At 48.1% G+C, this 25,302-nt stretch overlaps 1 protein-coding gene across 6 annotated transcripts in view; it reads right to left on the reverse strand.

The window, feature by feature from the left end:
* Window positions 1-25,302, reverse strand: part of LOC139245640 (zinc finger protein 462-like) — a 238,632-nt gene that overhangs the window by 117,613 nt on the left and 95,717 nt on the right. For all 6 annotated transcript variants that reach the window (XM_070871221.1, XM_070871222.1, XM_070871223.1 and 3 more), the window contains 2 exons: window positions 24,416-24,527; window positions 15,904-16,022 (listed from right to left, as the gene is read on the reverse strand). In XM_070871221.1, the coding sequence (XP_070727322.1) occupies window positions 15,904-16,022; window positions 24,416-24,527 (231 nt within the window). The remainder of the gene's footprint in view (window positions 1-15,903; window positions 16,023-24,415; window positions 24,528-25,302) is intronic.

Consider the following 25,302-nt stretch of genomic DNA (forward strand, 5'->3'; position numbering starts at 1 on the left):
TTAAAATCATTTTTGTCTCACTAGAGTGCTTTTCACTCCCCTTCCATAAACACAAGAAAATGCACATGGTGGGACGTGCATCATCACAGTATCCAGCACATACAGGGTTCAATGCTGTGATCCCTTGGTCACACTATTGTTTTAACTAGATACTGAACACTAAAGGTACCCTCCAGATCTGCTTACAGAACACAAGAGCAGGAGGAGGCCACTTGACCCCTTGCGCCTGCTCCACCATTTAATATCATGGCTGATCTGATCATGGACTCAGCTACACTGCCCTGCCTGCTCCCCATAATCCTTCACTCCCTTATCGTTCAAAAATCTGTCTAACTCCACCTTAAATATATTCAATGCCCCAGTCTCCACAGCTCTCTGGGGTAGAGAATTCCACAGATTTACGACCCTCAGAAGAAATTCCTCCTCGTCTCAGTTCTAAATGGGCGACCCCTTATTCTTAAACTATGCCCCCTAGGTCTAGATTCCCCCACGAGTGGAAACATCTTCTCTGCATCTACCTTGTCGAACCCCCTCAGTATCTTATATGTTTCAATAAGATCACCGCTCATTCGTCTAAACTGCAATGAGTATAGGCCCAACCTTTCTTCATAAGTCAATCTCTTCATCTCAAGAATCAACCTAATCAATCTCAGAACTGCCTCCAATGAAAGTATATCCTTCCTTAAATAAGGAGACCAAAACTGTGCGCAGTATTCTAGGTGTAGTCTCACCAATATCCTGTACAGTTGTAGCATGATTCCCTGCTTTAATACTCCATCCCCCTTGCAATAAAGACCAACATCCATTTGCCTTCCTGATTACTTGCTATACCTGCATACTAACTTTTTGTGTTTCACGCACAAGGTACTGCAGCATTTTGTAATCTCTCTCCATTTAAATAATAATTTCCTTTTTATTTTTCCTGCCAAAGTGTATAACCTCACACTTTCCCAGTGACCAGTGATGTTGAAATTAACAGAATATCTAGTGCGGATCCATGACTATCCCTCCTATAACATTTCTTACACCTTCAACTTTGCAAATCCCTCGCACTTTCCTACCAGCCATTGTTGCCATTGCTTCCTGTACCCCATTGAAGGAGCCAATGAACCATTGGGTTTTTCTTTACTGTTGTCTTCTGTATGTCTTATTCCTCCAACAACCCTATCAAATATTCTATTCAAATTCTTGTACTTTGTTTCGCGAGGATGGATTGGCAGATGCCACATCATGTTCACTCCCCTAATGCCGCTCAGCCTCCTCATTTGTTCTACTGAACCCCTGGTTGACCTTATCTATTCTCCTTCCCCTAGTATTCCATCATCCTGCACACTCTTATCTGCTGTCTGTAACTTTGTATATCCCTTTTCCTATGCAGATCACATTATCTGCATCACTTGCGCCATAACAGGAGCCGACGACTGCTGGACGGACCACCACCTAATCCGATCTGTCATCACCATTAACGTAGCCCAAAAAACAGCGATGGCAACAGAAACAATGTCGCAGGAAAATCAACGCTGGAGCACTATTCAACCAGCGCCTCACTGCCAACCTGGCGACTCCCAGTGACCCAGAGATGCAGAATGTCCACAGCACTGGGTCTGCCCTCAAGACCTCCATAATTAGCATTTGTGAAAGGACGCTTGGTCACTCGACCAGGAAACACCAAGACTGGTTCGACGAGAGCGACCAAGAGATCCAGGAGCTAATAAGCCGCAAGCACAAGGCATTCTTGGACTGGAAACAACAGCACAACTCGAGAGCAGGAAAACAGCTCTACAGACGTCTGAAGGCCGAGGTCCAACAAAAAGCTTGCGACCTAAAGAACGGATGGTGGTTGGAGAAAGCGCAGGAGATCCAGCAACTAGCCGACAACCAGGACATGCGTGGATTCTTCAGCGCAGTCAAGACCACCTACGGCCCAAGCACCCAAGGCCCTACCCAACTGCTGGCCAAGAACGGAGAGGTACTGATCAAGGTCAGAGAGGCCATCAGCGCTCGCTGGAAGGAGAACTTCGAAGACATCCTCAACTGAGACTCTTGTCTTTGACAAGAGTGTCCTCAACTCCATCCTGCAGCATGCTACCCGCCACCATTTCAGCACAGCCCGGCATGAGGTAGAAAAGGCCATCAGACAACTGAAAAACAAGGCCTCAGGAGCAGATGGAATCCCGGTCATAGCACTAAAACATGGCTGAGAAACACTTTTGGCATGAATGCACAATCTCATTTCTCTTGTCTGGAAAGAGAGCATGCCAAGGGACCTCAGAGATGCGGTAATCGTGACCATCGTCAAGAAAGCTGACAAGTCCGATTGTGGTAACTGCAGAGGATTTTCCCTGCTGTCTGCCACAGGGAAAGTCATCGCAAGAATCCACCTCAATTGCCTTCTCCCAGTGGCAGAAGAACACCTCCCAGAATCGCAATGCATATTCCGCCCACTAAGGAGCACAACGGACATGATCTTCACCACACGGCAAATCCAAAAGAAATGCCTTCTTTGACCTCACAAAGGCCTCCGACACTGTCAACCATGAAGGATTATGGAGCGTCCTCCTCAAATTTGGATGCCTCCAAAAGTTTGTCACCATCCTTCGTCTGCTTCACGATGACATGCAAGCCATGATCCTGACCAACAGATCCACCCCAGATCCAATTCATGTTCAGACTGGAGTCAAGCAAGGCTGTGTCATTGCAACAATGCTCTTCTCGATCTTCCTTGCTGCAATGCTCCATCTCACCCTCAGTAGGCTCCCTGCTGGAGTGGAGCTAATCTACAGAAAAAACGGGCAACTGTTCAACCTCCGCCACCTCCAGGCCAGATCCAAGGTCGTCCTATCCTCTGTCATTGAATTACAATACGCAGACGACTCCTGTATCTGCGCACACTCGGAGACTGAACTCCAAGCCATCGTCAACACCTTCATCGAAGTGTACGAGAGCATGGGTCTTACACTAAACAGTCGTAAGACAAAGGTGCTCTACCAACCTGCTCCCGCCACGCAGTACTGCTGCCCGATTATCAAAATCCACAACGAGGTCTTGGACAACATGGACCATTTTCCATCCCTTAGGAGCCTACTGTCAACAAGGGCTGACGTCGATGACGAAGTCCAACACCGCCGACAGTGTGCCAATGCAGCCTTTGGTCGCCTGAGGAAGAGAGTGTTTGAAGACCATGACCTTAAACCCAGCACCAAGCTCATGGTCTACAGGGCAGTAGTGATTCCCATCCTCCTATATGCCTCAGAGACATGGACTATGTACAGCAGGCATCTCAAAACATTGCAGAAGTACCACTAATGCTGCCTCCGCAAGATCCTGCAAATCCATTGGCAGGATAGGCGCAACGTCAGTGTTCTCGCTCAGGTCAACATCCCCAGCATCGAAGCACTGACCACACTCGATCAGCTCCGCTGGGCAGGCCACGTCGTCGCATGCCCGATACGAGACTCCCAAAACAAGCGCTCGATCGGAGCTCCAACACGGCAAGCGAGCCCCAGGTGGGCAGAGGAAACGTTTCAAGGACACCCTCAAAGCCTCCTTGAAAAAATGTAACATCCCCACCGATACCTGGGAATCCCTGACCCAAGACCGCACAAAGTAGAGGAAAAACATCCGGGAAGGCACCGAACACAGAGTCTGTACGCCGAGAGCAAGCCAAAACCAAACGTAAACATCGGAAGGAGCACACAGCATCCCAAGCACCCCACCCACCCATTCCTTCAACTACCGTCTGCCCTACCTGTGACAGAGACTGTCAGTCCCGCATAGTGCAGCTCACATAACTCATTTTTAAGCTTGGAAGCAAGTCATCCTCAATTCCGAGGAACTGCCGAAGAGAGAGACAGCAGTGTGCTGGGAAAGTATGGAGCTCCTTTACCACCCTCATGCCTATTCTGTCTCACCCAAACATGTCCTCCCTTACAATCATACCATCAGCAAGTCAGAGAAAGAATGCGGCAGAAGCAGAACCGGGAAGCACTGCCATTAAGCAGGCAGAACGGAGAAAGATGAAGTTGCCAGGGACATGGTAGAGCAAGCAGAGAGCGGGCCTGTGTTCATAAAATATTTTTAAATAAAATCTAATGAAGGCAAACTGCAAGGCAACTCAGAATGTAGAGATATAAAAAAAAGTTAGTTCCTGGGATGTAGGCATTGCTGACCTTGCCAGCATTTATTGCACATCCCTAATTGCCCTTGAGAAGCTGGTGGTGAGCTACCTTCTAGAACCGCTGCAGTCCGTGTAGTGAAGGTCCTCCCACAGTGCTGTTGAGGGAATTCCAGGATTTTGACCCAGCAACGATGAAGAAACAACAATATATTTCCAAGTCAGGATGGTGTGCGACTTGGAGGGAAACGTGGAGGTGGTGGTGCTCCCATGTGCCTGCTGCCCTTCGAGGTAGTAGAGGTCGCGGATTTGGGAGGTGCTGCCGAAGAAGTCTTGGCGAGTTGCTGCAGTGCATCTTGTAGATGGTACAGACTGCAGCCACGGTTCGTCAGTGATGAAGGGAGTGAATGTTTAATGATATGTCCTTACTATACAGTATAAATGCACACGAGGCCCATACTTGAGAGGGGGTCACTCTGTGACCAGTTACCTTTATTACCAAGACCTCAAGTGATGAAGGTGGATGGAGCTTCCCCTTTTATACCTGAAAGTCTAGGTTGGGAGTGTTTCCCACAAGTTCACCCCCTTGTGGTCAATGTTCTCAAGGTGTACAACTTAGGTCAGCTTATACATGGATTACAATGATAATTCAATACATGACATCACCTCCCCGCCCCGCCCCCCCCCCCCCCCCAAAGTCTTATTGGGATCACAGGTTAAGTCTCTCTGGTGGTTTACGCTAGAGCGCCTGAGTTGGGGCTCCGGTTGTTGGGCGCTGGCCTGAGTGTCTGCTGTTTGCGATGCCTCAGGCCTGTCCGGACTGCCGACAGTGACTGGGCTCTCCTCCATTTGGTTCCGGTGTTCGGTCAACTGTGGTGGAGTAAACTCTACGTAGTGTTCTTCCTCTGCTTCTTCTATGGGGTTGCTGAACCTCCTTTTAGTCTGATCCATGTGTTTGCGGCAGATTTGTCCATTGGTGAGTTTAACTACCAAAACCCTATTCCCCTCTTTGGCAATCACAGTGCCTGCAAGCCATTTGGGCCCTGCAGCGTAATTAAGGACAAAAACAGGGTCACTGACATCAATACATCGCGCCCTCGCATTCCTGTCATGGTAGTCACATTGTGACTGACGCCTGCTCTCAACATTTTCTTTCATAGTAGGGTGTATAAGGGATAACCTGGTTTTGAACGTCCTTTTCATTAGCAGCTCTGCGGGTAGAATCCCTGTGAGCATGTGGTCGGGATCTATTGGCCAACAGGAGGCGTGATAAGCGGCTTTGTTGGGAGCCCCCTTGGATTCTGAGCATACCCTGTTTGATTATCTGCACTGCTCATTCCGCCTGGCCGTTTGAGGCCGGCTTGAACGGTGCCGTTCTGACATGGTTGATTCCATTGCCTGCCATGAAGTCTTGGAATTCAGTGCTTGTGAAGCACGGGCCATTGTCACTGACCAAGACATCCAGTAGACCATGGGCGGCGAACATTGCCCGTAGACTTTCTATCATGGCAGAGGATGTGCTTGAATTTAAAATGGCACACTCAATCCATTTGGAGTCGGCGTCTACTACAACCAAAAACATTTTTCCCATGAAAGGACCTGCGTAGTCCACATGGATGCGTGACAATGGTTTGGCGGGCCAGGACCAGGGGCTAAGGGGGGCTTCCCTGGGTGCGTTGCCCAGCTGAGCACACGTGTTGCACCTGCAAACACAAAGTTCCAGGTCTGCATCTATCCCTGGCCACCAAACATGTGACCTGGCAATTGCCTTCATCATGACAATGCACGGGTGCTCATTGTGAAGTTCTCTGATGAACACCTCTCTGCCCATCTGGGGCATGACTACTCGGTTTCCCCACAGTTGGCAATCGGCCTGAATCGAGAGTTCATCCTTGCGCCTATGAAACAGTTTAAACTCCTCAGGGCATGCCCCGTACATGGCTGCCCAGTCCCCATTCAGGACACATTTATTAACTAAAGACAGTAGCGGGTCTTTATTTGTCCAGACTTTAATCTGACGGGCTGTCACAGATGAGCCTTCGCTTTCGAAAGCTTCAACAGCCATGACCATCTCAGCACCATGCTCAGTTGCCCAGTGGTGGCTAGTGGGAGCCTGCTGAGAGCATCGGCGCAGTTTTCAGTGCCAGGTGTGTGCCGAATTGTGTAGTCATTGGCGGCTAACGTAAGTGCCCACCTCTGTATGCGGGCCAATGCATTCGCATTTATGGCCTTGTTGTCAGCCAAAAGGGACATTAGGGGTTTGTGATCTGTCTCCAGCTCAAATTTCCTGCTAAACAGGTACTGGTGCATTTTTTTTTCTGCATATACACATGCTAGCGCTTCCTTTTTTACCATCCCGTAGCCCCTTTCTGCCTGGGACGGACTTCTGGAGGCATAAGCTTCCGGCTGTAACTGACCATTGGCATTCACATGCTGTAACACACACCCGAACCCATAGGACGATGCATCGCAAGTTAGAACAAGTTTCTTACACGGGTCATAGAACGTTAACAGTTTGTTGGAACATAACAAGTTGCGTGCGCTATCAACAGCCCTTTCCTGGCTGTCCCCCCAAAGCCAATCGCGACCTTTGCGTAGGAGCACGTGTAGCGGCTCTAAAAGCGTGCTCAATTTGGGAAGAAAGTTACCAAAATAGTTCAGGAGCCCCAGGAACAAACGCAGCTCCGTGGTGTTATGGGGTCTGGATGCTCTCTGGATCGCTTCTGTTTTGGACGCAGTGGGTCTGATCCCGTCTGCTGCTACCATCCTCCCTAGGAATTCTACCTCTGGAGCTAAGAAGACGCACTTCGCCTTTTTCAGTCACAGCCCTACCCGGTCCAGTCTGCGTAGCACCTCCTCCAGGTTGTGGAGCTGTTCTTCAGTATCACGACCCGTGATGAGGATGTCGTTTTGAAAAACCACCCTCCTTGGAATCGACTTGAGGAGGCTTTCCATATTTCGCTGAAAGATCGCGGCGGCCGAACGAATTCCCAAACAGACATCTGTTATACTCAAATAACCCCTTGTGTGTCGTGATGGTGGTCAGCTTCTTCGACTCACTCGCCAGCTCCTGGGTCATGTAAGCTGAGGTCAGGTCCATTTTTGAAAAAAGTTTGCCACCGGATAGCGTCGCAAAGAGGTCCTCCGCTCTTGGTAGCGGGTACTGGTCTTGGAGTGACACCCGATTGATAGTGGCCTTATAATCGCCACATATCCTGACCGACCCATCCGACTTGAGCACCGGCACGATCGGGCTCGCCCAGTCACTGAATTCGACTGGCGAGATGATGCCTTCCCTCAGCAGGCGGTCCAATTCGCCTTCTATCTTTTATCGCATCACGTACGGTACCGCTCTGGCCTTGTGGTGTACTGGCCTGGCGTCCGGGTTTATGTGAATCACTACTTTGGCCCCCATGAAAGTGCCGATGCCGGGTTGAAATAATGAGTCATATTTGTCCACGACCTGTGAGCATGATATTCGCTCCACAGAAGAAATTGCATTGACATCGACATCGTCCCATTTTCAGTTCATGACAGCAAGCCAACTCCTCCCCAGTAGTGTGGGACCGTCCCCCGGAACAATCCAGAGTGGCAACCTGTTCTCCGAATCTTTGTGGGTCACGACTACCGTGGCGCTGCTAGCACCGGAATGATCTCCTTTGTATATGTCCGTAACTGTGCGTCAATCGGCAATAATTTTGGCCTCCTGGCCTTGGACACCCACAACCTTTCGAACTGTTTGATACTCATCAGGGACTGGCTGGCCCTCGTGTCTAGCTCTATTAATACTGGGATGCCATTGAGGAGCACTTTCATCATTATTGGTGGTGTCCTGGCATATGAACTGTATATGTGCTCCACATGAACTCGCTGAACTTCAGCTTCCAGCGATTTCCCCCAGTATTCATTTGGCCTCGTAGGGCTTACATCGGGCCCGACCTCCTCGTACATCAACCTGGCTGCAGGCTTCCTGCACATATACGCCAAGTGACCGCTGACGTTGTAGTTTCTGTAGGTATATTGCTGATACCTGCAAGCTCTGGCTGGGTGTTTGCCTCCACACCTCCAGCATGAGCTGGAGGCCCCGTTGTTGGAAACAAAAGGTCCATTACCAATCGATCGTCTCTGACTGTCTCTGTAACTGTCCTTAAGTGCACCATTAACAGGTGTTGATGGCCCCATTACTGGCCGCATTGTCCATTGCGATGGCATGAATCGCCGTTCAGCTAGCTATTGTCTCTGTTGAATTCCCCCTTTGGGTTGACTACATGCTGGGGCATGTCCGATTGCCCTTGTCTGCCTAGAGAACTGTGTGCCGCATTAACAATGTTGACTCCCAGGTCGTTTGCTGCATTTGAGCCAAGATTTTTGACATACATCATTCTGATCACTTCCTCCCCGGAAATAAATGTCTGGGCTATCAGAGCCGCCGCTTCCAAGGTCAAGTCTTTGGTCTCAATCAGTTTCCTGAAAACCACAGCGTGCCCGATGCCCTCAATAAAAAAGTCTCGCAGTATCTCCGCTCTGCACGCATCTGGGAACTTACATAGGCTCGCCAGTCGTCAGAGATCTGTCACGAAGTCAGGAACGCTTTGCCCTGCTCGCCGCCGGTGCGTGTAAAAATGGTGTCTCGCCATGTGCATGCTGCTCGCCGGTTTAAGGTGTTCCCCGATCAACTTACTGATCTCTTCGAACGTCATCCGCCAGCTTCTCTGGCGCTAGAAGGTCCTTCTTCAGGGAAGTACATTCTGGATCCACAAACCGTCAGGAGATGAGCCCTGCGTTTGTCGGCCAAATCCTGTCCCAACTTAGTGTCAAAACTTTGCTGTAGTCTCTCAATAACGTCATCCCAATCATCACCAACACAGTACCTCTCTTCTGTGCTGCTAGTGGCTATGCTCGCATGGTTTAAATCCCAGTTTCTCAACGCCAATTATATGTCCTTACTATACAGTATAAATGCACATGAGGCCCATACTTGAGAAGGTCACTCTTATGTGACCAGTTACCTTTATTACCAAGACCTCAAGTGATGAAGGTGGGTGGAGCTTCCCCTTTTATACCTGAAAGTCCAGGTTAGGAGTGTCTCCCACAAGTTCACCTCCTTGTGGTCAATGTTCTCAAGGTCAGCTTATACATGCGTTACAATGATAGTTGAATAAATGACATTTAAGGTGACGGATGGCCAAACAAGTGGGCCGCTTCGTCCTGGATGGTGTTGAGCTTCTTGAGTGTTGTTGGAGCTGCAGTCATCCAGGCAAGTGGAGAATATTCCATCACACTCCTGACTTGTGCCTTGACTGGAGCGCGGCAGAGTAGGGAGTAGAAGCCTTTATGAGTGGGCGGGTAGGCAGAGCTGGGGTCAGAAGCACAAAATAGTCAGGAGTTGAGCTGCTTTCAAGCAGCTGAGCAGACAGATTAGAGGGAGTTAGATCGCAAAGCATTTACAAACAGAGCACAAGTAAAAAATGTTTGTAGTTAAGGGTCAGTTTACCAGTGAGTGAACCAAGAGTAGAATGGTCCAGATGGGCGTGGGGGAGGACCTTCTAGCAGCAGAAAAGCCGGAGGAATCAGAACACTAAGGAGACCATCAAGAAACCTTACATGATGGAACGGAGGAGACTGAAGTAGAAACATAGAAAATAGGTGCAGGAGTAGGCCATTCAGCCCTTCTAGCCTGCACCGCCATTCAATGAGTTCATGGCTGAACATGCAACTTCAGTACCCCCTTCCTGCTTTCTCACCATACCCCTTGATCCCCCTAGTAGTAAGGACTTCATCTAACTCCCTTTTGAATATATTTAGTGAATTGGCCTCAACTACTTTCTGTGGTAGAGAATTCTACAGGTTCACCACTCTCTGGGTGAAGAAGTTTCTCCTCATCTCGGTCCTAAATGGCTTACCCCTTATCCTTAGACTGTAAACAGGGGAAGGCTAGGGCTGGTAATCTGAAAGTAGCAGGCTCTGACTTTACAGTGGAACACGAAGTGGACAGGCAGGTAAAGGGGAAAGAGGCAGCATGTGACCCAAAAGGGGATGGGAAACATCGAATGGGGCAAAAAGTTTAAAATGTAAAAATAAACAAGTCAACATTTTACATTGTAAACTTACATTGTAAGTTAATATAGGGCTGGCAGAAAAACAAGGTGGTAACAGACTGAGACCTCAACAACTTTTATTTATATAACTCCTTTAACAAAGCGCCACGCTACTGCCCCGGGAGCACCCCTCAAAAGGAGGTGGAGGAATATAAAATGTACCAGTGCACCAGTTGGAGTTAGATAGCCGAGGGCTAAAATTGTCCCTCTCCTCAAGGCCACCGCAAATCGGCGGCAACACTGCGGAGTGGAGTGGCTGCCGATAGCCCAATTGCCTTTCCGAAGTTTCCCGGGGGTGCGATTCCCCTCCCCCCACCACTCCGCTACTGCCTATCCGTCTTAAGTGCATCATCACCGTGCGCACCGCCGATCTACCCCAACGATGTCATTCCCTTCTAAAAATCTTCAGCCTGCCTGGCTGTGCCAAAACCTGTTTTTTTTACCCCCAGTGGGCCCAGTGAGGCTGTGGTCTTCTGCAACGACGGTGCGGCTTCCCTTAAAGGCTGCCACCATGTTTTTCTTGTCGGCCAACTGCCCCGGGCTCGGCTGGGCCACCAACAGGCAGCCTGGTGCCCCCTCTTGGGTGCCAGGATGCTGGCCCGGCCGCAGTGGGCCGAAGTTTTAAATCGCAGAAGTGAAGGGGAGAGCCGTAGCGACATGATCGCGACGGTCACTCCGCACCGTCCCCAACTTACGCCAGGTGTCTGCCCCTCTCGTGTAGACACCGCCTTTAAGAGCGACTTCCGGATCCAAGTAAAATAAAAAACCAACAAAGAGCGGAATTACGCTCAAGAAACGACCTCAATCTCAGCTGCGGTAAAAACCACTGAAACGGGATGCATGCGTCCCGTTTCGGGCGGGCGGCAATTTCTACCCCTGGTGTTTAGCAGTACTGGGTAAGGAGAGTTGGGGTAAATTACATGGGGGCTTCACTTTGGTAGAACTGGGGGATGCTCCTTGGGCTGCACTGGGGGAGTTTTGCAGCATGAGAGATCTGGTCAAACACTTAACCAGGATGTATGTGTTGTGATGTGGATGGATTACATTTTAAGTTCACCTTTAGGAAGTGACCTGAGCAATCCTAATTTTTAAATCCAAAACCTGAATATGTATACATAAAGCTCCAAGCATTCAAGCAAATGTAATAGCCTCAATAATGGTTAATCAAAAGGGAAGATTTTTACCTTTTCAGACCAGCAGAATGATGTGAATATTGAAATACTGAAACTTAACAAAAATATTTTATTTCAACGCAAAAACAACATCCAGGCCAACAGCCGTTCTAAATGCAGACATTTTAACTTTATCCAACACTGGGATTCTTAGGATTTATGGAACAAGGGAATACTTTTCATCAAAACTAACATGGCCATCCGTAAGAAAATAAATTGCCTTTTTGCCAAACTCCCAGAAATTCTTAAACGGAGCATTTAGCAAGAAACTCATTTAAATCAAAATGCCATTTAAAATCAAGAGATTACAACCAAAAAACACTAACCAAAGCTAAAGGTTATCATCCTTGGACAACATTGGCTCTCAGTTCCTGTAGTGTAGGTTTACCACTCATAACCTTCATTTTTTCACAAATCCATATCTTGATCTTTGGAAGGATGTTCTAATTGGTGTGACAGCACATAGGAAAGAGGCAGATTAGACCTGTAACCTGGAAATACTCAGCAGGTCATGCAGCATCAGTGGAGAGAGAAACAGAATTAACGTTCCAGGTTGATAAAGGTCATTGACCGGAAATGTTAACCGTTTCTCTCTCCACAGATGCTACCTGGCCTGCTGGGCAGACTATTTCCAGCATTTTCTGCGCGTGCACGTAGGGGATGGAAGAGAGAGAGAGAGAGAGAAAACGTGCTGCCGTTTAATATTTTCTAGGTGCACCTTTAGGAAATGCCTTACGGAACCTAGGCTCACTATCATCGTGAGGTTACATTTGAAAAAGAAACAGGCAAAGGTAAGTTATCTACTACACTTGGGTCCAACAATGTCTTAGTTTTTCCAATACAGTGATTGATGGTTTGAAATTGTAATCTATCCTCTTCTGGGACAGTGGAAATAAAGAAGAAAATTGACCCGGGGGGGCGGGGGGGTAGGAGAAGGTGTGCCCTGATCACAGCACCGTCCAGCACAACGATGTGCTTGCATGTTTTCTACATCAATATCATTCTACTATGCTTAAAAAATATCTTTTGGTTGAGAACTTGCTGTGATTGCTGCTGTGTTCTTTAATGCCTTAATAAGCTACATGGGGTAAGAAAATAAAAGCATGCAATCAGATGTGAGATCACCACTACACAAGCACCTTGTATTGTGGGCTTCAGCCAAAATGACATTTTAAACATAGTATTGAGGTGAACTTCAGATCGTCTTCGTCAATTTTGATATGAATTTTTTTTTAAACTGCGAAAACTGGAGCATGTGTATGCAACAATAACTGCAATTATGACTAGCCAATCAGAAGCCAGCCAAATATGCACAAAGAGCCCATATATACAAACATTAAATTTTCACCACGATACAGATCGGGTCATAATAGGAATGTTGTCTTCCCAATTATAAGAAACCACAGGGTTGGAGACACAGCAGCACTGACTGTTGATATCAATTCTACAACTAAGGCAAATTCTAGTCAACAGATGACTGCTTACATTTGGACAAAAACATTCTTTATTAGAAACAGCATATACTCGCCATTGTCTAGATTCCATGCTATCTGTCTAACATAACAAGGATCAGAAAAGGCTGTCTACCTCCGTTAAAAACTCTTAGTATGAAGTTTACTTTTTAGTGCATCATTTCTTATAACTCAATGAGGTCATCCCACATGCACCTCGTTTCTAAACTGGAGAACTTGAGATCCTCAAATCTCTCCTCACAATTTATCTCTATACAATTGGGATCAATCTTGTTGCACCCTCTCCACTGCTTGTACAAATTGTTGTGGCATTCGTGACCAGAATTCACTCAGTGTGATCTGACCAGTGCATTGTGAAAGCCCCAGACTAGCGTTTTGAAACATTGAACAGCAAGTACCATCTTGTAGCTTAAACAAATACCAGCTATCAAGCACAGTGCTGAAAGGCCATTCACTGCTCCCAGAGGTCTGCTTGTAGCCACCTGTATCTGCTGTCTCCCTTTGTCTTTTTTATTTTGAACTACAGTAGTAGCAACTCAGGACAACTATGTGAAGGTTTTGCTAACATGTTGCTGTAATTAGCTCCTTCTGCTTCAGACATAGTCACCTGATTCCCACCATACTTACAAATGACAGTAAAGAATTTAAAGTTCTGTACTCTTCAATCCTGGCACTACATCCCAATATTCTATTTGCATTTAAAAAAAATATATTTTACTACATGGTCCGGATATTGAGAGAGTTGAGTCTATTATCACTCCCATGTTCTTTTCCAAGTCTCTTGACAAGTTGAACCCTGGTTGATTTTATATTCATTGTACACATTTTTGAAGTCAATGTACAATACTTCAAATTCATTGATTTAAAATTAAATGTTCTAACTATACAACAGATCCAAATACCTTTGTGGCATCCTCTGTCTCCACTGCTCTCCCTATTTTAGTGTCAACAGGAAACTTGACAAGTTTTAAATTTGGTTGCAATATTCAAGGGCTCAAGTTTCGGCCTCAGTTACTGCTATTTTTTTTGGAGCAACTAGTTTAGAATGGAGCATTTTAGAAATTGCAATTCTCGGCATTTAAGTTTGCTCCAGTTCTAGTGAGTTAGAATAGTTTCATTTTAGAACAGATTTTTTTTACCAAAAGGGGGAGTGTTCAGCCACTTACGCCTGTTTTGCAAGTTTAGGCAGCGAAAACTTACTCCAAACTAACTTAGAATGGAATGAGTGTAGACTTTTGTACGCTCAAAAAAACCTTGCCTGCACTTATAAATCAGGCGTAGGAACGAGAGATGGGGGGAGGGGGAAGGGGGCTTTACAAACATTAAACACTTCACTCTTACAAATAAAGAGCCATCAATAATAAATGATAAATAAATCAATACATCAACCAATAAATCAAAAAAAAGTAATAATTAATAAATAAATAATTATGTTTCTACTCACCAACTGCAGCACCGGGAGCCCTCCAATAGCGTGCTGGGGCACCCCCCCCCGCCACAGTGTCTCTCTGTCAGTGTGTCTCTGTTTCTGACAGCGAGGGGTGGGAGGAGAGAGGGGGGGAAGGGGGTGAGGAGTGGGGGGAGAGAGGGTGCGAAGAGGAGGTGGGGGACGGGAGGGAGAGAGGGGAGAAGGGGGGACGGGAGAAGAGGAGAGGAGAGGGGGGGGAAGAGGAGAGGAGAGGGGGGGGAAGAGGAGAGGAGAGGGGGGGAAGAGGAGAGGAGAGGGGGGGGAAGAGGAGGTGGGGGACGGGAGGGAGAGAGGGGAGAAGGGGGGACGGGAGAAGAGGAGAGGAGAGGGGGAGGAGAGAGGGGGAGGAGAGAGGGGGAGGAGAGAGGGGGAGGAGAGAGGGGGAGGAGAGAGGGGGAGGAGAGAGGGGGAGGAGAGAGGGGGAGGAGAGAGGGGGAGGAGAGAGGGGGAGGAGAGAGGGGGAGGAGAGAGGGGGAGGAGAGAGGGGGAGGAGAGAGGGGGAGGAGAGAGGGGGAGGAGAGAGGGGGAGGAGAGAGGGGGAGGAGAGAGGGGGAGGAGAGAGGGGGAGGAGAGAGGGGGAGGAGAGAGGGGGAGGAGAGAGGGGGAGGAGAGAGGGGGAGGAGAGAGGGGGAGGAGAGAGGGGGAGGAGAGAGGGGGAGGAGAGAGGGGGAGGAGAGAGGGGGAGGAGAGAGGGGGAGGAGAGAGGGGGAGGAGAGAGGGGGAGGAGAGAGGGGGAGGAGAGAGGGGGAGGAGAGAGGGGGAGGAGAGAGGGGGAGGAGAGAGGGGGAGGAGAGAGGGGGAGGAGAGAGGGGGAGGAGAGAGGGGGAGGGGGAGGAGAGAGGGGGAGGGGGAGGAGAGAGGGAGAGGGGGAGGAGAGAGGGAGAGGGGGAGGAGAGAGGGAGAGGGGGAGGAGAGGGGGAGGAGAGAGGGAGAGGGGGAGAGGGGGAGAGGGGGAGGAGAGAGGGAGAAGGGGAGGAGAGAGGGGGAGGCAGGGGGAAGAGGTTGAACAGGCCCAGACGACGAAGATGCCTGGTCGCGCCAAAGACTTCGGGCGGGGCCCCCCCCCAGAGGACGTAGAAGCTGGGCCGCCGAAGACTACGGACTGGGCCCTCCCCCCTCGGGCCCCTCCCATGCAGCCTTGGGGGCGAGCAGCTACTGCACATGCACGCACACTCTAGCACGCATATGCAGAGGTCCCGGCATTGTTTTCAGCGCTGGGACCTGGCTCCGCCCCTGACCCCTTGTGCTGCGCCATGCTGAACATGAAGACGTCATGAAGAGCTCGAAGTATCACAAGGTAAGTTTTTGCCGCCCTTTTTATTCCAGAAAATCGGCGCACCTTATGGAGGTGTGCCGTTCTTAGAGGGCGGAAACTTGGGCCCCAAGTAACTAATATAGAATTGAAACAATAGGTGTCTGAGCACCAACCCCTGCATCATTCCATTCAACTCTGTTCCGCCTCTCCTCTCCATAACCCAGTGCACTATTCAAATACTCAACAATATATTGGATCAAATTTGAGATCAGATCACTGTACTAGTTGTTATTGGCACTTATTGCACAAAACAGTCGAACTTACAGAGTGTCTCTGAACATGGCCTATCCATTCCGAGGGATCCAGGAACCGTCGGCCACAAAATTCACAGGGAAATCGGATTGCTTTAGTTGAACGGCGACATCTTATACACCTTTGAATCCCTTGAAGGACAAAAAGGTAAATCTATATGGGCCTTAACACAGCATTTTATATATTGCAACTTCACCACGATACATTCCCTTATTTTTGTGACCATTTTGGAAAAATATCACATGGCTAAAGGCTATTCTTTTGAAGTCATTATACCCAAATAGTTTTATTTACAGAGTGAACAAATATATTGTATTGGCCTTCCCAGTAGAAGACACTGGTCCTGAAATTGCGGTCGGAGGCTTTCTGTGGGTAATTGCCTCCGACCTGAAACATTTCTACAAAATTACCTGGTGGTCCATGAGGAGCCTGCGATACCGGTGAGGAGGCCCTTCTCTTCCCGCGCTGCAAAGCGCGCTCCTTTCCTCGCGCTTCCAACGCAAAAGGTGCAGTCACGTGTGACTCTCAACCAATCAGGTACAGTATTCTCAATTAATAGCAATGGGAACCCCGTATCTATGAGTTCTCATTGGATTTTTTTCTCAATTAATAGCAAACACAGTAACACCAAATAGAAAATAAAAAAAACACACCTCACATAATTAAAATTAATTGACATTAAAGTTAAGAGAGAACATTCCCTCCCCGAGTTTTAACAAAGTTTTTTAAATTATGGTTTAAAATTAATTTAACGTAGTGGGTAAGGTTTTTAAAAAGAATAAAGTTTATTTTTAATTTTATTTATGTTTTAAGTGCGTTTTAAGACTCGTATGCCTGTAAAAGTAGGCGCAAGAGTTTTGAGGACATTTGCTGGGTAAGATATTGGTAAATACCGCAATCTCGCTTTTGCAAATGTCCTTGTTCCCGATATGCGGGAGCTTGACAGATTGGAAAAGCCGGTTTTCAGTGCATGTGCGTTGTGCACTGAAAACCAGCTTTTGTGATGCCTTCCCGAGTCTGTGGACACTCCGTACGGACCCAGGGAGGCCGGAATGTGTGAGTCACTAAAAACATCCCAATAATGGAAAATCAGGGGACTATAGGGGGGGAGGAATTTAATACAATCATCATCACTAATGAAGTAGTACTTGGTAAAATAATGGGACTAAAGGCAGACAAGTCCCCTGGACCTGATGGCTTACATCCTGGGGTCTTAAAAGAAGTGGCTGCAGAGATAGTGGATGCATGGGTTGTAATCTACCAAAATTCCTTGGATTCTGGGGCGGTCCTAGCAGATTGGAAAACCGCAAATGCAACGCCCCTATTTAAAAAAGGAGGCAAACAAAAAGCAGGAAACTATAGACAGATTAGCCTAACATCTGTCGTTGGGAAAATGCTGGAGTCCATTATTAAGGAAGCAGTAGCAGGACATTTGGAAAAGCATAATTCAATCAAGCAGAGTTAGCATGAAAGGGAAATCGTGTTTGACAAATTTGCTTGAGGTCTTTGAGGATGTAACGAGCAAGGTGGATAAGGGGGAACCAGTGGATGTGGTGTATTTGGATTTCCAGAAGGCATTCAATAAGGTGCCACATAAAAGGTTACTGCACAAGATAAAAGTTCATGGGGTTGGGGTAATATATTAGCATGGATAGAGGATTGGCTAACTAAGAGAAAACAGAGATTGGTCATTTTCCGGTTGACAAACAGTAACTAGTAGGTTGCTGCATGGATCGGTGCTGGGTCCTCAACTATTTACAATCTATCTTAATGACTTGGATGAAGGGACTGAGTGTAATGCAGCCAAGTTTGCTGTTGATACAAAGGAGGATGGGAAAGCAAATTGTGAGGAGGACACAAAAAATCTGCAAAGGGATATAGACAGGCTGAATGAGTGTGCAAACATTTGGCAAATGGAGTATAATGTGGGAAAATGAGGTTATCCACTTTGGCAGAAAAAAGTAGGAAAGCAAATTATAATCTAAATGGAGAAAAATTGTAAAGTGCTGCAGTACAGAGGGATCTGGGGTCCTTGTGCAAGAAACACAAAACGTTAGTATGCAGGTACAGCAAGTAGTCGGGAAGGGAAATGGACTGTGGCCTTTATTACAAGGGGGATAGAGAGTATAAAAGCAGAGAAGTCCTGCTACAGCTGGACAGGGTATTGGTGAAGCCACACCTAGAGTACTGCGTACAGTTTTAGTCTCCGTATTTAAAGGAAGGATATTCTTGTATTCGAGGCTGTTCAGAGAAGGTTCATTAAGTTGATTCTGGAGACAAGGGTGTTGACTTATGAAGATAGGTTGAGTCTATACTCATTGAAGTTCAGAAGAATGAGGTGTGATCTTATCAAAACATGATAAAGAGGGGGATTGACAAAGTGGATGCAGAGAGGATATTTCCATTCATAGAGGAAACTAAAACTAGGAGACAGCGTCTCAGAATAAGTGGCCACCCATTTATAACTGAGATGAGGAAGAATTTCTTCTCTCAGAGGGTTGTAAATCTATGAAATTCTCTACCCCAGAGAACTGTGGAGGTTGGGTCATTGAATATATTTAAGGCGGAGATAAGACAGATTTGAGAGCGATAAGGGAATAAAAGGTCATGGAGAGCGGGGAGCTGAGTCCATCAGATCAGATCAGCCATGATCTTATTAAATGGTGGACAGGTGGCAAATGTAGTAGTGTTGACTACAATTTTGAAAGCCTGGCTATATGCTTTAGCCCTCCAAATGAAATTAGTTAGTTCGACAAAAAAAGTCCCAGAGCAGAAATAAAAACCGTTGTGTCATTGAGACATGAGGCCAGAGGCAAGTATTGAAAAAAAAATTAACTGGTGCCTCAAACTTGACTTACCACTTGTACAGCACATGAATGAGAAACTTCTTGCAGGCGATATTCCCAATATTATAATGTTGCATCATTATAGTTGCGTTCCCTGATTACCCTTCCTTGCCTAAATAGTCACCCAAGGATAGCATCAGCTAATTTCTAGTCGATCACTATTGCTTTGAACACATAGGGGGGCTGAAATTCAGGCATGCCAGGAACCTGGTGCACCTACCGTCTTTTTTGTGCGATTACCGCCGCAAACAGTCAATTGATTTTCAGCAATTTTTTTTTTTTAAAGTGGCGTCCGGCGGCAATTGGGAGCTTGCACCCACGGTGTGGATGGGTTGATTGTAGCAGAATAATCACAGGGAAATTCAGCCTTCTGATCATGTGCAGCCAACGAGCCAGTGACTCCTGGCCTTCTTAAAGGCCAGGGTTTGCAGCTAGGCCCTGAGGAGGGAAGGAGAAGTGTTGAAGGATGCTGCTGGGCCAAGAAGAGCAAGTAGATTTTCGGACGCAGAGTTGGATACCCTGATGCTGACTGTGGAGGGAAGGCGGCGAGTCCTTTACCCAGACGCGGGGAGACCCACTCGCGAGGTCTTTACAAATGCCTGGAGGGAGATTGCTGTGGAGTTCTCTGGGACCTCCATGCAGTGTGGAAAACTGCTGAAGGACACCATCCGTCTGATGAAAGTGAGTGCTTGTTCCACCAACTGCTGACTTTCCATCTGCGAGCCTCTCCTTCATCCTTCTCTTATGTCCCACCTTCACTGTATACACACACTTGTGCACGCATTTCTGATGCGTCATCACAGTGGTACTCAACAACCATTCTATGTTTTGCAGGCAAAAATTACAACAGGATGGAGCAAAGGAGGACTGGTGGTGGTGAGCCCGACGTCCAAATCTTCGCACCCTTGGAGAGTGTCGAGGAACTCGTCGGGAGACATGCTGCCTTCCCCGTGGCCACCGGTACTGGCGATGCCCATGTGAGTAAGCGAAGGCCCTCCTTTAATGCTCTCTCTCTCTGACTGCTCCAGCGCCTACTGTGCCTTTCCCTCTAAAGTTTGCTAGTTGCAGTCTCCATGCAGCAATCCCCCACCTCCTCCTCTCCCATTTATGCTTGCAGATGAGACCGACCCGGTGGCCTCCGGTACTGGCGATGACAATGTGGACAGCATGTGTAAGTGAAGGCCCTCCTTTAATGATCTCTTTTCCTCAATGCTCCAGTGCCTTGTGTGCCTTTCCTTCCAAAAGTTTGCAAGTTGCAGACTCCATGCGCCAATCCTCTACCTCCCTCTTATGGCAACTGTTCTCCCATTAATGCTTGCAGATGAGAAGTCAAGTGGCAGTACAGGATAGAGAGAACCAGCACCTGTGAGACCAGTGCCAGGCCTGGAGACAACCCCGGAGCCCAGTGGCAGTACAGGAGAGAGAGGCACCACTCGTCAGCCCAGCACCAGAGCTGCAGACAACCCCGGTACCGAGTGTCAGACGAGGACAGAGAGGCACCACCTGTCAGCCCAGTGCCAGGACTCGATGACACCCTTGAGGACATAAGTTCCAGTATGCCTAATGACAGCATAGAAGACATTGAGGGCTCCAACCTTGCTGACATCCTGGAGAGCACTCCATCTTTTGGGGACCTCAGTGATGAAGAAGAGTAAGAGGAGGACACTGCTGGCATCAATGAGTCACTGCTTCCATCCACACGCGCCAGCTCAGATACTCAGTCCGATCTAGTTCAGATAGTACTGGGTGTTGCACTGGGGCATAAAGGGCTGCAGCATGGTGACAGGGCTAGGCAACCTCAGGTGTCATCTCTCTGGGGGGGCAAGCCCACATCAGAGTTCTGCTGAGGAGGACTCAGACGAGCCCATCGATGTTGGGGCTCATGAGAGAAGGGTGGAGGCTATGCATTCCCAGATGTAGGGGGCACTGGCAAGGGTGCCAGAGAGCCTGTCGGAAGTGGTGAGGAGCGTGGAGGAGTCCGTCTCCCGCATAGTTGACAGCTCTGCGCACTCCATGGGGCTCATTATTGCCAGTGTGCAGGCGATGGTGGACTCCCACATTATCCGTGCGGATCTAGCTGTGATGACACAACCTGTAGGTGATGTGGCAGCTGCCATTGCAGCACTGGCATGAGAGAACGAGTGCATCGGTGTTGGTTTGGAGAGGATGGCCGCAGCCCTGGAAATGCAGAATGCTCTTATACACTCTGGGCAACAACAGGCCATGGACGTCAAACGGCTGCTCTCATGCAGTCTCAGCTCGATGCCACCCGACATCTGTGTTGCCTTCATGGCTGGGTCCACCACAGGTCACGGGGGACCTTCTGGTCTTGCACCACAGCACCCAACCTGACTTCCCTCAGATTGGTGGTGGTGGTAGTAATGTGCCGCCCCCGGTGAGTGACTCTGGCTACTCGGGCCAGGATCGCAGCATTCCTGGTCCCAGACGTCACTCCGCCAATGTCAAGCGAGACTGAACCCTCCAAGGAGTGTGTTGACTAGTCTGCAGCCGGTCCTTCCAGGCCCAAAGCTGGTCGAGGGCATCCTAGAAGGACATCTGCAACTTCCACACAGGAAACACAGCAGCCTTCCCAGACCCATGCAGCCACAGGGGAGACACTTAGCCGTAGTATTAGGTTAGGCACGTGTAAGAGGGATATTATAAGGAAATGCACAAGAGTGAGAAATGATGATGGTCTGTGTTTTTTGGACTGTTTTTTGTTCTGTTAGTCTTTTGCACTGATTTGGATGATATGATAAATCTTTATTTTTTGCACCTATGTCTGGGCAGGTGTATCATTTGAGAGTGAGCAATGATGTATGAAGGCACTAATTGGGATGGCATGGAAAATGGAAGCTGAAGAGTCAGGTGGGGATAGAATTATCTGAATTGAGGAACAATCAGACGTCTCTGCACCTCCCTTGCAGGGTTGGGATGGCGACTACATCTTCTGATGGGTGGCGACGGAGGATCCTGGTGCTCCTCCTCAGGTGGTACTGCTGGCTCTACCTCCGGTGGCTGACCCCTCATGAGAGCATTTTCCCAACAACAGATGTTAGGCTAACTGGTCTATAGTTTCCTGCTTTCTGTCTGCCTCCTTTTTAAGGAATTGTGGCTGCTGCCTGGGTACCTGGCATCAACTGCCAGGATCCTACGCTGGTGGTCGCACTCCAGCTGCATATTCAGGAAGTGGAATCCCTTTCTGTTCATGAAGAGTTTGGGATGGTTCAGTGGGACCCACAGGTCAACGTGTGCAGCTGATGGCACCCTGCATTCCTGACAAATCCCTCTTGCTGTTCCACTTGCTTCTCCCTGCTCATTGGGAAGGAGATATGTTGGACTCTTTTCTTATACAGAGCATCGGTCACCTGCCGGATGGAGCGATGGGCGGAGAATTGGGAAACGTTGGATATGTCTGCCGTGGCAGACGAACGAGTCCGTCGTGTAAAAGTTGAGCGATATGGTAACCTTGGTCTCAACGGTGAGAGCTGTCCTCAGACTTGTGCACAGCTGCAGATTTCACCGCAGGACATTGCACAGCTCCGTCACGATGTCGTTTCTAAATCACAACCTTCGCAAATATTACTCATCACTGAGCCCCAGGAAGGAAAACGGTCGTCTGTACACCCTTTGACGGTAGAGCCTCCTTTCCCCAGGTCCGTGCTGGGCCCCTCCGATTGCACCTGGCTGATCGCCTTCTCCCTGTTCCTGGTGATGCTCCAGAGCCTCTGCAGGCTGCTGCTCGCAAGGCGCCTGGCCCAATATATGGTGCGGGGGGCTCAGCGTACCTGACCCTCCTCCTCACACCATTTCCCTCCAGGCCACCCTCTATGTGTGGAGGTCTGTGGCCTTCTGCAGGCCCTTCTCCCTGTTGGGCAGCCATGGCTGCTGCCTCCTTGCCCGCTGCCTCTGTACACATTGCAGACGGCGGTGCCTTCTCCTGCGTGCCGCCCTGCCTCTTGCAATGTGCACAAGGCGTTGCCCTGCCAACAGTGAGCCCATTCTGTCTGGGGCCTCGACCCTCACAAGCAGGCCTGTGTGTAGCAGAAAATGAGGCCCACAGACTATGACTATTCATCGAGTGAAAAAGTGTTGTAAACTCTCAACAGGTTCTCAAAAGCCCGCTGGAGGTTTTCCAAATACCCACAGAAAAATCTGATAAAGTTAGCGCACAAAATACCCGATTGCACCCAACGTCCCTCCTCTGGTGGTCTCAAGGAGACCGGCAAAGTGCACCGACTCAAAAAGCTGGCGGGGGAACCGACAAAAAAAATCAGCCTTTTTTATACTGAAAATAGGTGGCGCAGTCACGGTGCGCACTTTAATGATGTCATTACGGCTGCAGGAACCATACCGCAGCAGGAGTCTGCGCTTTGAGGCAGAAGTGGACACCACCCCAAAAACTCCCGCACTAAATATGGGTTACAGTGGCAATTGACTGGAACGTGGCGGCCACTCAATATAGCCGCATGGCCGCCGCAAAACATCGGTAACGGCCCTTATCCAGACCCTAAATTTCAGCTCCAGGGAGTCAACATCAAGTGTTGCGAGGTTAGAGGGTGAGAATAATTGGACTACAGCACGCAGATTATAGGCACACAGATATAATACAGTTCCTATTTTGAAGTCGTGTATTATTTCCTTGATTTTATATTAAAGAGCAAAACTTATGGCAATTTGGGAAACAGACAAATAGTTGGTTGCAACATAGTAGTATCACTGCAGTACAAGTTAAGGAGCTCGGAGATGCAAGACTGAAGCACAACCCCACTCACTGGTGGGAGAGATTACAGCTTAACGGTAGTTTTCATTATAAATATGGACATAGGAATTTATGATTGAAAAAGTTGATACAAAAGTCTGACAAAAGCATCACAATTGGAAGTTAAGATTCTGAGGACAGGAAGTGTGTGCAGATATAAGATTTCTGTCTGTCAGTTGGGGTAAATATTGCATGCTACAGTCCCCTGATGTGTGCATACTATATGCCACAATGGTTCTTTGAACGTGGATCAAGTGGCTTCGGGGGAGAAATTCCCAGAGGGGGCGGTAACCAACTCAGGGTGGGTCTTCCCTGCACCCGGCATGGAAGTCCTGCCCCGGCCGCGAAATTGCAGTTACCAGCCCTCACAGGAAGTGGAACGCAGTCTACTTCCTGATGGGGTGGGTTCCGGGGCGCGATCGGCAGCACTTCGCGGCTGTTCCACGTAGTGCTGACGCGGCTCAGCACCACTCCCCTTTGGTTAAAGGGGAGGGCCACTGCGCACTCTGCCAGGCCTCTGATGGCCTCCACTGAGCCACCAGGGTGGCTAGGTGCCGAGGCCGCAGCCCGCCACCCAAAACAGTGTGCTGGGCTGCCGATGGTGGCCCGGGTCACGCCAGAGAAGTAAAGAAGGTGCTGGTTCTTGACCCGAGGCTGGCACTGACACTGCTCGCAGGGCGCTGGCCAATGTCCACCGCGAGGTGGAAAGGGGTCGGTGCACGGTGCTAAGGGGTAGCGCCCCCCCCCCCCCCCCCTCCGGGAGAAAACCTTTTTGCGCCCCGTTAGTGCTCCCAGTGGGGCTAACGGGTGTTGCTAAACAGGGCAATTTCAACCCTTTAGTCTCTTAATGCACCAACTAACAAGCCAACTCCACTATAACCCAATAATCTTTCTGTAAAGTATTAGTACTGCTCACTTTTCTTTTCACCGTGGCTTTTGAGTCTCTTCCTTTGGAACTCTTCAATTTCTACGACTAAGTCTGTTTCATTTAGGTTAACCTCGCCAACCAGATCAAAGTTGCACTTCACCTATTTAATAAACACACACATTAACACGTTTATTGTCAAACAACTGATCATATGATAAGTGCACAGTGAAAAAAAGTCCCATAATAATTCAAGCCAATATTAGAATAAATATCCATCAATTTAACTGGTCAGAGTCTGATCAATACTCTGAATGGCATCATAAAGAGCAAGTTTACTCTCAGCAATCTTGAGTTATTAAAAATTAACTTAATCACTAGATTTGTAAACCAATGATTCATTTAAAAGTAGATAAAATAACACTTGTATTTATTTTAAAGTACAAGTATTTTCAATAAAATAGAAACCATTAGCTCAGTTGGCTTTGAAAATAAAGCACAACATGTGGAAAGTCTTGAGGCTATACTGTTTTTATTTTTGAGAACTAATGAATGGAACAGCTTTTATAAAATCAGATTTTAGCCAAAGCAATGATACTTTTGACACAAGTTGATTAAACTGAATGTTAAAATAAATCCTGAGAAAAATACTCATTATCCACAGCATTTCTTGTTCATTACTGCATCATGTTTATTAGCCCTTAAACTCACGAAGACTTCTAGAGCCAACGGTTTATACGTCACCTCATGCATTCCCATGCTTAAAAAAAAAATCAGCTAATACGCTAATTTTAATGTTGTACAAACTTTACTACTGATTTTCCTCAATATTCTCTACAATAAATGTTGTCCTTTTTAAAAAAAATACTGAACTTAACATATGCTTCTGCGTCCTCATGTCCCACCAACCACTCTGGAGAACTATTCCAAGAATAATG

The sequence above is a fragment of the Pristiophorus japonicus genome, unplaced genomic scaffold (genome assembly GCF_044704955.1).
Source record: "Pristiophorus japonicus isolate sPriJap1 unplaced genomic scaffold, sPriJap1.hap1 HAP1_SCAFFOLD_226, whole genome shotgun sequence".
Classification (NCBI taxonomy): Eukaryota; Metazoa; Chordata; class Chondrichthyes; family Pristiophoridae; genus Pristiophorus; species Pristiophorus japonicus.